Consider the following 15,134-nt stretch of genomic DNA (forward strand, 5'->3'; position numbering starts at 1 on the left):
TGACCAAGTCTTCATGTATGACATCAATGTAGTCAAGAGTAGGTAATGTGTAGATTTACTTCTTTATAAAGCATTTGTAAACCCTTGTATAAACCATTATATAAAGTGGTGTTAGCTAATGAGAAAAAACACAACATTCTTCACAATTCACTCTCCACATTTCACCCAGATTATAACAGTGGATTTGTTTTCTTTATTTTAACTGAACAAATATATATCAATGTAATATTTTAATAGATTCTTATTTTAGTTTATAGCAAACTTAAAACTATCATCTTTCTTTGTTATTATTTTATAAATCAGTATTCATGTTATTCGCACTAGTAATTGTTTTTGTGAAGGGATTTAAAGTGGTATTTTATCAATGAAATCATACCTATAATGGTTATTGTAGTCGTTAAATTGTGACAAAATTTATAACTGCGACTGACACACAAATACAATTAGGAAACGTGGATCTACCTATTATATCATATTAAAAGTGAGAAAAAATCAAATAAAAATGGAAAATAATAGAACTAAATCATTATTGTTTAGTGAAAGAATCAATTGCTTTGTAAAATCAGTGGTAGAGAGAGTAAATAAAATTATATTTAAGGGATCAAAATTAGATAGGATCCTGATAGTAACAGTTATGAATCTTATGATTTTAATGGATACAGTAACAGTTATGATTTTAATGGATACAGTTTTGATCTAAATGAAAGTTTATTTTTTGAACTATTCTATCCAAATTATAGTTATGCTCTCTCTGTTATCTCAAAGGAATGTCATCTAAATTGAACACACTTTGAACTTGAAAAAAAAACTTAAAGTAGTTTATTAAATACCACATTAAATACAGAGAATAAAAATATAGGAGTGAAATAATTTGTGAAATTATATACTTCTGATTGCCTCTTTGGAATGAGTGGGCTTTAGGAAATAGTGGGCTTGATCCTTTTGAAATCTGGACCCGTTTTACGTTTCCAGGCAATGTCAATGATTATGTAGAGATGCACGTTGACTCTTTTTTTGGACAAATCATGTCAACTTGTAGACACAAAAGAGATAATCAAAAGGACATTATACAGTTTCTCAGTTCTCTAATTAATGTTTTCTCAGTCTTTTAATGATACGAACAAAATCTAAAAAATCGATCTTTAAAAATACAGTACAGAAGGAACGTGATGTACTCTGAAAATCTAACGCTCTTTCCTCCAAATGATACACAGTGCCTCACATCTAGCGCCTAGGAGGAAACGTGGGCATGAAATCTTGTGATTTTGGGAGAGGGACTTCATGAAACCAACTATGGTTGAGAGCTTCCTCCACTGTTAGACGTTTCTCAGGATCCAAAGTTAGTAAACCATTCAGCAAATCAAATCCACGTTCTGAGAGTATCTGACCACCTACAAATGATATCGCTGGAAACTTCTTACGCAACAAATTGTACCTGTACAACACAAAAGAATCAATAAACATTAAAATCCACAACCAAACTATAGTAAGAGCAAGAAACGTAAAGAGATAAGTTAGTACTCACGATTGTGTAGGAAACTTGGCTTTAGCATTGGGTAACGATGAGAATCCAGGCCAGATTGACTCGTTTGGTGTTCCAAGGACCGCAAAGATCTGTACAAAACAACACAAAGGATTAGATACTTGACCACAGGTTAAGCCAAGATAAGGAAGCTTTAAAAAAAAAAGTATTACCTTTTGAAGTTGGTCAAGTTCAGTCTTGCCCGGGAACAAAGGCTTTTGAGACAAGAGCTCCGCCATAATGCAACCTATTGACCACATATCAACAGCCGTAGAGTACTGCTTCGCTCCTAGAAGAAGTTCTGGTGGCCTGTACCACTGAGTGATGACCATCTGTGTGTAAGGCTTGATAGGGCTCCCGTACTGTCTCGCCATACCAAAATCACAAATTTTCAACTCCCCAGTGTTGTTCATCAGGAGGTTAGATGGCTTCAGATCCCTGTGGATGATCCAGTTCGTGTGGAGGTAGTGCACACCCTCCAGCAGCTGCAGCATCAAGCACTTGACCTCGCTGGTGCTAAAAGGCTGTTTCTTTCTTTCCATTAAGCACTTCAGGTCGTGTTCCAAGTGTTCCATGACCATGTAAACATCGCTGTCGTTTCTCCCTCCGACCACAACTTCCTTCACGTTCACTATTGAAGGGTGATTGCATGACAAAAGAATGTTTATTTCCCTCAGAGATGTCAAAGGGAAACCGTACTCTTCTTCGTACTTATCTTCCTTCATCTTGATCTTCTTGAGCGCCACAATCTCCTTTGTTTTCTCATCCCTCGCTCTGTAAACAATACCGTATGTACCTTCGTTAATCTTGTTTAGCTTCTGAAACCCATTCACAGACCTGCTACCAAGTAGCATGTTCATCACTCCCTGGGCTGGAGAAGCCGGTTCTTCAGCTTCTAACTCGTCATTAGGAGAACTACAATACTCATGATCAGAATATCCATTAGCGCTAAGCTTCTCTACGCTCTGATGCCCACTACCAGATCCAGATGAATTGGATTGCCGTTCTTCAGACACCACTAACTCACCACACTCCGGACTCAAACTGCTCCTGTTCCATCTGCTAGTCTTGGGAACAACATTATCAGCATGAGATACTACCTCCTCATTGTGGGAAGTTAAACCCGTCTCCCATCTTGATAATTTCTTAACAGGTGATATCTGCTTCACCTGCTGTTCTTCCTCCAACTGACCCTCTTCCAATTCATCAACAGGTTCTTCCGACATCACAACATTGACCTGATCCTTCGGAGAAGTCCTCCTAGCAAAATTTACATCAACATTAAGTATCCCAGGCCCCTGAGCTTCAACAGGTTCTGGTGACATCATCACGTTGACCTGATCCTTGGGAGAAGTCTTCCTAGTAAGAGTTACATCAACATCCTGCTTACGTGTCGGATTCGTAGTCAGACTAGTGAAACTAGACCTTGTCTTCTCCCTAGAAGTAGGAGCTTTAGAAACTTTATCTTCAACGTCGTCCCACAAGATAGGTGAAAACTTCCTCCTCTTCTCAGCGGGTCTCTGACCCTCCTCCTCCCCTTTCTCAGAAACCAACCGTGACCGGTTACGCCCATCAAACCTCCTGAGACCTTGCTCGTTAAGCGGTGGTTTAGTTTGAGGACGCCTCTCACCATCTCCACGAGCACCGTTCCTGTAAAAGTCGTGGTCTTTTTTGACGGAAAGAGAACTTCTAGAGACATCAACTCCTCCCCCTGCCGCCATCGTATTCTTCTCAATGAGATAATTGAATCGTACACAAGAAAAATCAAAGTGATAAAAGAAAAAAGAGAATCAACCCAATCAACGAAACCCTAGAGAATCAAATCACGATAAGCAAGATTCGAATCGATCAATCAACCAATTCAAGAAAAATTTAGAAACCCTAGAAATTCAATTTTCCAGGGATGCGATAGGTTTTTTTGATTTCCCTTGATCTCCTCCGATTCACACAAGTTCCGGAAGGTCTTACCGGAGGGAAGGTAAGAAGAGAACGGAGGAGGATTTGAGATGGAAGGAGATCGATCTACGGAGCCGATGCGATCGCCAGAAGCAACTTCGTGAAGCCTCTCTCTCTCTCTCTCTCTAAATAATTCTTTGAGACGCGTTTTCAATATCAATCGTCGCGTTTCTCTATTACTTTCCCTTTCTTTATACGCCCGATGATATGGTCGGCGGCTGCTTCCAATAATTTCCTTTTTTTAATAATACTGATTTATTAATTTATGACCGTTAGATTCAAATCAGTTAATCCAGGACGGTTTGTAACCGTTGGATTCGATGCCTCCAATAATTTCCTTTTTCTTAATTTATGAGTTGTGTGCGAGTGGTATAAGTATTCATTTATGACCGTTAGATCGCTTTAGTTAGTCTAGGCCGGTGTAGAACCGTTGGATTTTTATAGGTGTACACGCTAACTACGCTTTTATTGGTTTGACGGGTGTAGATGCACTCACGTTTGATCGAACGGTCTGTATTTACTTTAAATCATATTTAACGAAAATACAAACCGCTCACTGTACTTGCTTGACTGGTGTAACCGCAGCGGTTGCGGTTGCGGTTGCAGGAGTTTGCGGGTGCGGGTGGTTGCGGTTTTAAGCGTTTTTTAGAGATTTGTACGACTGGTATAACTGTTAGAAATTGTTGCGTTTGCGGGACTTTTATGACTGGTAAACTACAAAACGCAACATCTGTTAAATAATAATTTAACAATATTTACATTTTATGTAATTATAAAATATTAAAAATCATAATAATATGATAAATATAAAAATTTATATTTATAAAACTATATTATTCAATTTTAAAATTTATAGAAAATATTTTAGTTTTGAATTTTATAATATAAATTGAAATATAATATAAATACATTTTACAATTTCTATTATTTCAATTGAAAATTTTTATTGGATATTTTTAGTATTATTTTTATTTATTCTGTTTTTAAAGAAAAAAAATTTACCCTTCCGCAACCGCCCGCAACCGCAAACGCTAGCTGGAACCAGCTTTTGATTTTAAGAGGTTCGGAGCGGTTTGAAGCGATTTGTAGCGTTTTCTGTGATTGTTTCGAAACGCCAACAACCGTTATAAACCGCAAAAGCTGCGTTTGCGGGTGGTAGCGGGAAAACCAGTCGGCATCTTATTCAACCAGACCAATAAAACGCAAGAAATTACAGATTTGCACGGAATGAAATTGAAGCGGTAAAAGAGAACGATGGATAATTTAAACAAGTAAACCGAGTCCATATTCACTGAGAACCGATAGAATCATAATTAAGCCGGCCGGTTATCTCAAAGCTTAGAGGCGTTGCCACTCACGGCGATTTTGGTTAGCTCCCGACGCAGAATCTTGCCAGCAGGGTTTTTGGGGATCGCGTTTGTGAAAGCAACTCTTCTTACTTTCTTATACGGAGCAACCTACACAGACACAAGTACCATAAGCAAAAACATAACATAAAATCTTAAGACCAAACTAAATTGTTATGTCTTCACCAAGAACAGAATTAAAACGACGTTACTTGTTTAGCTACAAAGTCAATGACTTGTGCTTCGTTGAGATTGCTTCCTGGTTTTCTCACTATGAAAGCCATTGGAATCTCTCCTGCATCCTCGTCCGGAAACCTTGAGAATTAAATCCGTGTCCGTGTCAGAAACACACAAGTTACATAAACTGTGAGTGTGTGTGTGTACATAGTTTTGGTTCTTATATACTCACGGAACAACTGCAGCATCAACCACGTCCGGATTCGAATGAAGAATCTGCTCCAGTTCTACCGGTGGGACCTATAATGATATGCTTATTGATTAGTATAAAAACTCCAAAGAGCTGATCATATTCTTCTTCTTGAGACATTTCACTAATATATAATTTACCTGATAAGCTTTGTATTTGATAAGTTCTTTTAGCCTATCAACAATATATAAAAACCCTTCAGAATCAATGTAACAAAGATCACCAGTCTTTAACCACCCTTCTTGATCTAATGTTTCAGCAGTTGCTTTCTCATTCTCCACATAACCTAATCAGTAAAATAAACTCAGCACACACCCAGAGAATGTGAAAGCTCTAAACTATTCAATCACATACCTTTCATGATGATTGGTCCTCGTAGCCAAAGCTCACCGTTCTTCCCCGGTGGTAAAGCTTCTCCGGTGGATGGATCAACGATTTTCGCCTCTATATTCTCAGAGATACGACCAACTGACCCGTATCTTACCGTCTCTTCCGGTCCAAACGTAGCCGCAGCTGGCCCAGTACTCTCTGTCAAGCCATAGCCCTGTCAAAACATTGATTTATAAATTAGATTCCAAGAATCAAAATTTTGAGACTATAAACCTCTTTTAAGATTTTATTTTATAAAAAAAATTGTTTCATAATTTAGGAGCTTATTCTTATGTAAAAAACTTTTTAAAATATTGGGATTAAAGCTAATGTTTTATTGAGCTGTGTCGTCCGGATCCGAACCAGCAGATCCTATCCGAACCTGCAAGAATCTTATAATGCCAAGTCAAAACTACTCTTTTATCACCTGAACAATATCAACGCCCGGGAACTTCCGCTTAAACCTCTCAGCAATATCTTTCCCAAGCGGAGCACCGCCGCAACCTAATGACCGCAACGAACCGAGATCATACTTCTTCGTAAGCTCCGACTTCACCAACGCCACGATCAAAGGCGGAGACACAGGCATACCAGTGACCTTATACTTCTCCACAGCCTTCATCATCGCCTCGAGCTCAAACCTCCCAAGAAGCACGAGCTTCTCTCCAAGCGAGATGGCTCTGATCATCATCGCGAAGCCGAACACGTGGAATAACGGCAGAGAGAAGAGTCCAACGCGGTCGTAGTCAACGGGATCGTTGATTGTTCGTTGGTGAGAAACAGCCGTTGACGCGATTATGTTGCGGTGTGTGAGGAGAACGCCTTTGACTCTGCCCGTGGTCCCGGACGAGAAGAGAATCGCTGCAGTGTCGGTTTGGTTTACTCGAACCGGAATTAGAGAATCCTCCGGTTTTGTTAACCAAGAGAGAAACTCGGGAGAGTCCATTATAACGACTCCGAGAGGGAAAGAAGATGAACGGAGCTTGTTAACGGTCTGTGACGTGGCGAATGCGATCACCGGTCTGCTGACTTCGACTTGGTGACTCACCTCCAGCTCAGATCCGATCGGATTCGCCGGAGACACCACAACTCCGATCGACATCAGAGCCAAGTAAAGCACCGGCACATGCAACGACGCCGGGGAGAGGACGAACGCGACGTCTCCGGAGGTGAACCGCTTTTGTAAAGACGCGGCGAGGGAGCGAACCCCACGGAGAAGCTCTCCGTAAGTGAGGCTATCGCCGGAGCTCGCGTCGACGAGGTAAGTAGCGGATTCGACGTCTTTTCCGGCGGTGGCCGGCGGCGAGGAGTTGCGGAGGAGAGAGAGGACGTATTCGGAGGTTGAGAGAGGTTGGTCGATGGGAGGTAAGGAGAGAGGGGAGCGAAGGCTGTGGTAGATTCCTGTCCGTTGATCGTAGCCGGAGCGATGGTCAATCGTACGGCTGTCGTTGTTCTTCGTCGTCTCCATTGTTTGGCGGCGGTTAGAGAATGGATGGATGGATGGTCTTTTTTGTTTGGCGGATAGTGTTTGACAGAAGCGATGTTTTTCAATTATTATGATCACGCCGATTAATTAAATTAATATATTACATGGTAACGTTTTAAACCAATCGAAGTTTTTTAAGTTGTGTTTTTGTTATTTTTTCTAGAAAAAGACAAAGAAACGTACAACAATCTTTATGTCGTGAAAATGAGTTTACACGTCTCTTTCTGACGAACCATTGGTTATAACTTATAAATGAGCAATATCATTTTACACATTACTACCTAGTAAAAAATAAATAAAACAAAAGATTTTAGAATTTTAAATAGAATAACAATAATTTATTTTTAAAAATTAAGTGAAATAACGATTTTAAGTTAGTTGTATTTTCTGTTTGTCTAAAAAAAAAACTTAAAAGAAACAAAACAATCTTTATGCCATGAAACTAGGTTACACGTGTATCTTCACCATTGGCTATAGACGAACAATATCATCTTTGACATGACTACTAGTCTAGTCTACTAACTAACTCTCTTATTACAAACGGTAACAATTGAATGTTCACTTACAGTACACGTGGCATACAACGTCTGGATGCAACTGGACATGTCCTAGTAGGTGTTGCCTTCAGGAGCAAGGAACCTGAGCTACGAGAACCCTTTAAGTCCTGAGTTTTGTTTCGGATATTTGCCTTGAGGAGCTACGAACCTGAGCTAGAAGAAACCTATAGACATGTGTTTCCCATGATGGCACATACACTCCGGTACGGGATAAGCCACCACGTCACGATCTCTCCGCTTTCTCTGTGACTCGAGATGGCCGTGAGACTAACCATGAAGCTTCCCAGTCAGACGACTAAGCTACATAGGCTCTGTTTCCCTGAAAGATACTCATTCAACAGCATAAGAGAACATTCAAAATCAAGAACCAGGGAAAACATAAAACTGATCTAAACAAGTAAACAACAGAGAATCACATGTTTAAGGAACTTAGTTAGCACGGATCTAAAACGGAGAAAAGTCTCACGGAATCTGATTCTCAATTGTCAGTCTAGACATAAGATGCGTCGACGGTAGAGAAGAAACAATACGCACGTCTGATCTCAGCGACTCAGCGTCTTCTTGAAATGCTTCACGTCAAAAACGTCTGAGAACCCATAAAACAAAAAGATCACTAAACCTAGAAGATATCTTGACTTGGAAGTTACGTTTTTTCTGTTCAGAAACCCTAGCCGATCTCTTCCCGTAACTCAAATTAAAATCCAAAACAAAGCTTGTGCCCGGAATGTCCTCCTCTGGCCGGTAAGGGAAACAAGGTGGGATAGGCGCGCAAGTCAAATTATGAGATGAAGAAACCGAGAGAGGAAGATGGTGAAGAGACGCAAGTGGAGGTAGTGTATGAGAAACGTAATGCCTGAAAAAAACTAGAGAAGAGGAAGATTTGCTGAGTCGGCGATTGAGTTTGGTGACAATGGTGTATAGCATCTCCAACTCATCCTAATATTTGTTCTCTGTTATAATAAAGTAAAATTTTCTTTGACAAAAGAAGTAAAAATTTTTCTAACCCATTTCTTTTTTTTTTCTCCCTAGAATAGAGGTTGTTATTTTTTTCTCTAAATATTTTTTTATTTACACAATAATTTTTTAACTTTTTGGTGATTATAACTAAAAGACATTTTTATGAAGAAATACATTATTGTTACCTATAAACACACAACATTTTGTATTTACATAACAGTTCTTAATTTTTACAGTTACAAATAAAATACATAGATATTATTATTATTTTATTTAAAAGTCTAACTTTTCATGAACAAATGATATTTTAATTTTAAACTAAAATTATTAATTATAAATTTAATTATTTAAAGGTATTCATAGATTTTACATACTGATAACATATTTAAGTTAAACTAAATATAATTTATACAATATATTGAAACAAATTAATACTTTGGTAAATTATTTCTAGATCCATGAAAATCATTAAAATATTGTCTAAATAAAGTGGATGGAGGAAGAGCTTGTTGATTTTGTTACTGGCTACAGTGCCTTTGTAAAATCCATGATTTCATAACTTGGACATTTGGATCTTCTATGGAATTGAAGTTTTTTTTTGTCACTGGATAATAATTCATTAGGGGAAAATAAAAGATTTGAGCCCAAGCTTGGCTCCAACCGAAGTTATTACAATAGGAGATGGGCTTGAAGAGTCCTTTTTGCTAAGCGATCAGCCGAAGAGTTTTCTGATCGAGGAAGAAACGAAAAAGAAACAGATGCAATTACAGAGGAGATCGATCGAATATCGTGAACGATTCCGATGATTTCTTTGGACTGTTGATCGCTGCAAATAGCTCTAACGAGCGTTGAGTTATCAGAGAAGACTCTGAGGGAGGAGATATCAAGGGACGTCGCTACACCAAGAGCAGTTCTCACGGCGAGAGCTTCTACTACAAGGGGGGATCCAATGAAATCTTGGGTCGACGATCCATAGATCGGAGTGTTTAGAAGGGGGCCTTCGAAAATCCAGCCGAATCCTGCTGCCTTCGCTTCACTGTTCCAAGCCGCATCGACTTTGCATGTCAAAGAGGGAGTACTAAGGGCGTCATTCCTTGTACCGATTGCTTTGGGAGGTGGCAGAGCCGGTAACTGCCCATCTTTCTTATTCAAGCCTTGTGATTGGGACCATTCCTGGGCTAATCGAATTCCTTTTGTCGCGGTCTCCTCAGGTGATATTGCTCTTCCTTCGAAGAGAAGTGTATTCCGTGAAGTCCAAATGACCCACAAGATCCAGGGGAGTACACTGTATACAATCCCTGTTGGTGGAAGGCATATTTGGGCTCTGAATAGTGTTAGGATCTCCGGGAGGGTATTGTCTGCAGCTATGTGAACTGCCCTATGAAGAGGAACGCTTTGCCATACCTTAGCCGCAAACGGGCAGGTGAAGAAACAGTGTATTGCCGTCTCTCTTTCTTGGCATCTATTACAATTACCATCTGTAATTCCTCCTCTGATCAGAAGGTTTTTTCCCAGAGGGAGGGCATCTTGGAGGATCGACCATAGGAACGTCTTCATCTTAGGTGATGTATTCACTGCCCAAACATCTTTTATCCATTGTATCGAATTCGATGAGATTGATGATGCTTCTCCTGCAGGGGTGGAGTGATAGAACCTAAGTAAGGATCACTCTGCCGGTATGAACGATATGAACTCAGATCCGAGTGGATTGAGAACTGGTGGATCGAAGGGTGACACTAAGGGTTGCGGAAGCCCAAAGATACTACCAGATGTTCGAAGGTTGCCGGATGTGACGCACCGGTCCAACACAACGAAGTGTTTCACTCGGAGATAACCTCACCAAGCAAACTATGAATGTTCTTGAGACAAAGAACAATGAGAGAAGACTCAAATTATAAAAAGGAAATCGATTGTATTTTATTCATGGAAGACATCACATTATATAGAGTTTGTGAGTCAAAGAAACATAAAAGAAATTATTGGAAATGACAACATTGAAAATGAAAAATGTTGAAAACAATGACATTGAAAATGTGAACTTGGACCAAGACCAGTCAATGCGCGGAAACTGAGGAAGACTTGGCAAGGTGCATTGACTGTCCAGGTTCGTGATTCGTCCAGGTTCATTCTGTGTTGATCAGGTCGTCCGCGGCAAGGAGAAGGACGGACGCAAGGCTGCCCGCATGGTCGATCATCGATGATCCATGAACGGATGAAGAGATAGCTCGACCCAAATCTTCAGAGAGCCTAAGTAACATCCCTTTGGAGAAGCTGGATGCATCGATCATCATAAAATCATCAAAGTGGTCGGACAAGTCGAGATCAGCCTGATCCGGGTGTGCGGTACGCCCAAACGGGCCAGAAAAGAATGGCTAAGTCCGGAATCAGGTTCATCTCGATGATCATGGGTTCTGACTTGACTGTTGGCTCTAGAATGACGAATGGGTCGGGGAAGAACGCCTGTGGGTCGGCTGATTCGGTCATCAGGTCGTGAATCCATCCTTAGGTCGCGTCCGGGTGCACTCGGGTCGATCCGGTACACGGCTCTGTCCGTTGATCTGGTACGGCTGAACGGCTGAACCTCAGTTGGATTGATCTGATCGTCCTGAGTCTGCTCCAAGTCCTGGTCCAGGTCCTGGGTTCCATCATTCCCTCCCTCTTCAAAAGGATTTGTCCACAAATCCGGATCATCTACAAGAAAAGGAGATAGATCAGAAACATTAAAACTTGAAGAGATATCATACTTACCCTGAAGATCAAGCTGGTAAGCATTGTCATGGAGTTTCTTGAGAATCTGGAATGGACCATCGACCCGGGGCATGAGTTTGGACTTCCTTTGTTCCGGGAATCGTTCCTTCCTCAAATGGACCCAAACAAGATCACCTTCCTGAAAGATCATTTCTTTTCTCTTCTTGTCTGCAAGTCGTTTGTAACCTTTGGTCTTGGCTTCAATGTTGGCCCGGACCTGTTCATGCAGCTTCTTGATCGTGTCCACCTTCCTCTTGCCATCTGTACTAACTCGTTCACTCAAAGGCAAAGGTAAAAGATCAAGTGGAGACAAAGGATTAAATCCATAAACAACCTCAAAAGGAGAAAACTTAGTAGCTGAATGCAATGCATGATTGTAAGCAAACTCAACATGAGGCAAACATTCTTCCCAAGTCTTAAGATTCTTTTTAACCAAAGATCTAAGCAAAGCAGACAAGGTTCGATTAACTACTTCAGTTTGCCCATCAGTTTGCGGATGACAAGTCGTTGAGAACATCAATCTAGTACCTAGCTTAGACCACAAGGTCTTCCAAAAATAGCTAAGGAACTTAGCATCACGATCAGAGACAATGGTCTTAGGCATTCCATGCAATCTAACAACTTCCTTAAAGAATAAATCTGCAACTTGCACAGCATCATCAGTTTTGTGACAAGGAATGAAATGAGCCATTTTTGAGAACCTATCTACAACCACAAAGATAGAATCTCGTCCAGCTTTGGACCTAGGCAAACCAAGCACAAAATCCATAGAAATGTCTACCCAAGGATGAGAGGGAATGGGTAGAGCTGAGTACAAACCGTCGTTTGATGCTTTAGGCTTAGACTTCTTGCACACCACACATCGGCCACAGATTCTCTCGACATCTTTCATCAAACTCGGCCAATAGAAGTGGTCATGAACAGCCTTGTAAGTCTTCTTGACACCAAAGTGTCCCATAAATCCTCCTCCATGAGCTTCCCTGAGAAACAACTCCCTCAAAGAACATTGGGGCACACACAAACGGTTATCAAAGAATAAGAAACCAGAACTTTGAAAGTATTTCCCATAAGCAACCTTGGTGCATTTTCGAAAAATCTCTTTAAAATCCTGATCAGAGGCATAAAGATCCTTGATAAATTCAAAACCAAGCAATTTAGTCTCAAGGGCTGAAAGAAGAGTATACCTTCGAGACAATGCATCGGCCACAACATTCTCCTTACCTTGTTTGTACTTGATCACATAAGGAAATGTTTCAATGAACTCCATCCAACGAGCATGCCTCTTGTTGAGCTTCTGCTGACCCTTAAGATGTCTTAGAGACTGATGGTCAGTGTGGATGATGAACTCCTTAGGCCAAAGATAGTGCTGCACGTTGAAGGGCTCTCACCAAGGCATAGAGTTCCTGGTCGTAATGTGGGTAGTTGAGCATGGCACCACCAAGGCTTCTCACTGAAATAAGCAACTGGTTTTCCTTCCTGCATCAATACAGCACCAATACAACACCAGAAGCATCACATTCGATCTCGAAAGCTTTAGAAAAATCTGGAAGTACAAGCAAAGGGGCATTAGTCAACTTCCCTTTAAGGATTTCGAATGCTTCTTCTTGAGCTGGTCCCCATTTGAACCCCACGTTCTTCTTGATCACTTCAGTGAGAGGAGCGGCCAAGGTACTGAAGTTTTGAACAAACCGCCTATAGAAACCGGCAAGGCCATGGAAGCTTCTCACCTCACTAATGGTTTTTGGAATGGGCCAGTCTCGGATTGCTTGGACCTTCTGCTCGTCCACTCTCAAGGCCATCTGCACCTACAACAAAACCTAAAAAGACCACATGATCTGTGCCAAAAGAACATTTTCCAAGGTTAGCAAACAAATGTTCCTTTCTAAGGACTTCAAGAACAGATTTCAGGTGCTGTTTGTGCTCATCAAGGCTTTTGCTGTAAATAAGATGTCATCAAAGTACACTACAACAAAATGACCAATAAAAGACCTCAAGACATGATTCATTAGGCGCATGAAAGTACTAGGTGCATTTGTGAGACCAAAGGGCATGACGAGCCACTCATACAAACCTAGTTTTGTTTTAAAGGCCGTTTTCCATTCATCACCTTCTTTCATCCTAATCTGATGATAGCCACTTTTCAAATCTATCTAGAAAAGTACTTAGAACCATGGAGTTCATCAAGCATATCATCAAGGCGAGGGATAGGATGTCGATACTTTACCGTGATGTTGTTTATGGCCCGGCAGTCCACACACATCCTCCAGGAGCCATCCTTCTTTGGGACGAGTAGAACAGGCACTGCACAGGGACTGAGACTCTCTCTGATGTATCCCTTCTCAAGCAGGGTCGTTGATTCTGTTTCTCCAGCTCCTTGGTCTCGACCGGATTGGTGCGGTACGCTGGTCGGTTCGGAAGAGATGCGCCCGGGACAAGATCAATCTGATGCTCAATGCCTCTCACTGGTGGCAATCCCTTTGGATTTTCTTCTGGAAACACATCAGAATAATCCTGCAAGATACCTAAAAATTCACTCGGAATCTCCGGTGCAAGGTCAGAAGAAGATGAGGCCAAAAGAGACTCTTTATAAACAAGTAAGAGGAATGGCTTTTGAGAGCAAAGAGACTTCCTTACCTGACTTTCTTTGACAAAGAAGTTGGAGTTTCTGGTACTTGTCTCAGGTTTATCAGCCTTAGAGTCTTGGTCTCGGTTCTTCCTAAGTTGGACCTGGTCTTGATGGACTTCCGAAGGTGACAAAGGCACCAAAGTGATCTTCTTTCCTTTGTGATCAAACGAGTGCCTGTTTGTGAAGCCATCATGTACTGCCTTCTTGTCAAATTGCCAAGGTCGGCCCAAGAGAACATGGCAAGCATCCATGGGAAGCACATTGCACACAACCTCATCCTCATATCGGCCAATGGAGAGTGGAACTGTGACTTGCTCCTTCACATACTGTTCTCCAGCCTCATTGAGCCACTCTAACCTGAAAGGACGAGAAAGAGGTCGAGTAACAAGCCCAAGTTTTTTTACAAGAGTGTCACTGGCCACATTAGTGCAACTGCCTCCATCAATAATCAAAGAACAAACTTTATCAGAAATGAGACATCTAGAGTGAAAGAGATTCTCCCTTTGTTCTTTTTCATTGGATTTGGGTTGGACACTCAAGGTACGCCTAGTAACCAGTAGTGAACCTTGGCTTGGCTCATCAAGAACATCCTCATCATAGATCGGACCAGAGCTCTCCACAAAGGTCGAGCAAAACTCATCGATCACGCCATCGGCCTCCTCATCAAAGATGGGATCAAAGGTGTCGTCCAAAGTCTTTCTAGTAACAAGAAGGGGGCCATGAACTGGGAAGTCAAGTGCTTCTTCCTCATTATCAGTATCATAAACTGGTCCGAGATCCTCCTTGTCTTCTTCAGATTCAACTTCTCCATTCTCCAAGAGCACCATCACCTTTTGGTTTGGACATCGGTTGGCATAGTGGCCAAGTCCTTGACACTTGAAGCACCTGATGTCTCTTGCACGACTAGGATTCTCAACTGCTTTTCCTTTGTCAAAACGAGCAGGGACATCAGTCTTAAAAGCATTATTTGTTGTGGAAGAAGACTTACCCTTGTCTTGATAGTTTGGCTTGGAAGCAAAGGTTGGTTTTGAAGCAAAGGTCGGTTTGGAGAGACCTTTTCTTTTGAGTTGTTGTTCAATCAGCACGGCCTTGTGTAGCATCTGTTCCATGCTGTCATAGTCTTCCAGCTCCATGCGGTCT

The 15,134-nt window shown here is 41.2% G+C and overlaps 2 protein-coding genes across 2 annotated transcripts; both read right to left on the bottom strand.

Moving 5' to 3' along the window:
• Positions 1-1,051: 1,051 nt before the first annotated feature.
• Positions 1,052-3,632, bottom strand: LOC108812504 (cyclin-dependent kinase G1). Its single transcript, XM_018584782.2, has 3 exons — positions 1,696-3,632; positions 1,526-1,614; positions 1,052-1,435 (listed from the first exon to the last, which is right to left on the bottom strand). The coding sequence occupies exons 1-3, from the start codon at positions 3,241-3,243 to the stop codon at positions 1,225-1,227; spliced, it is 1,848 nt and encodes a 615-aa protein (XP_018440284.1). The 5' UTR covers positions 3,244-3,632; the 3' UTR covers positions 1,052-1,224.
• A 1,002-nt stretch (positions 3,633-4,634) lies between these two features.
• LOC108813800 (4-coumarate--CoA ligase-like 9) lies at positions 4,635-7,204 on the bottom strand. The gene is made up of 6 exons (XM_018586456.2): positions 6,048-7,204; positions 5,606-5,795; positions 5,392-5,537; positions 5,234-5,301; positions 5,037-5,139; positions 4,635-4,935 (listed from the first exon to the last, which is right to left on the bottom strand). Exons 1-6 carry the CDS (start codon positions 7,086-7,088, stop codon positions 4,810-4,812), a joined length of 1,674 nt encoding a protein of 557 aa, XP_018441958.1. The 5' UTR covers positions 7,089-7,204; the 3' UTR covers positions 4,635-4,809.
• Between the last annotated feature and the right edge of the window lie 7,930 nt (positions 7,205-15,134).

The sequence above is a fragment of the Raphanus sativus genome, unplaced genomic scaffold (assembly GCF_000801105.2).
Source record: "Raphanus sativus cultivar WK10039 unplaced genomic scaffold, ASM80110v3 Scaffold1137, whole genome shotgun sequence".
NCBI classification, from domain to species: Eukaryota; Viridiplantae; Streptophyta; class Magnoliopsida; order Brassicales; family Brassicaceae; genus Raphanus; species Raphanus sativus.

Coding starts and splice junctions, on each gene's coding strand:
- LOC108812504 (XM_018584782.2), bottom strand. CDS start 3,243: ATGGCGGCAGGGGGAGGAGTTGATGTCTCTAGAAGTTCTCTTTCCGTC. Junction 1,615..1,695: donor AACTTGACCAACTTCAAAAG/GTAATACTTTTT, acceptor TGTTTTGTACAG/ATCTTTGCGGTCCTTGGAAC. Junction 1,436..1,525: donor GCCAAGTTTCCTACACAATC/GTGAGTACTAAC, acceptor TGTGTTGTACAG/GTACAATTTGTTGCGTAAGA.
- LOC108813800 (XM_018586456.2), bottom strand. CDS start 7,088: ATGGAGACGACGAAGAACAACGACAGCCGTACGATTGACCATCGCTCC. Junction 5,538..5,605: donor AGGACCAATCATCATGAAAG/GTATGTGATTGA, acceptor TTTACTGATTAG/GTTATGTGGAGAATGAGAAA. Junction 4,936..5,036: donor TTGACTTTGTAGCTAAACAA/GTAACGTCGTTT, acceptor GTGTCTGTGTAG/GTTGCTCCGTATAAGAAAGT.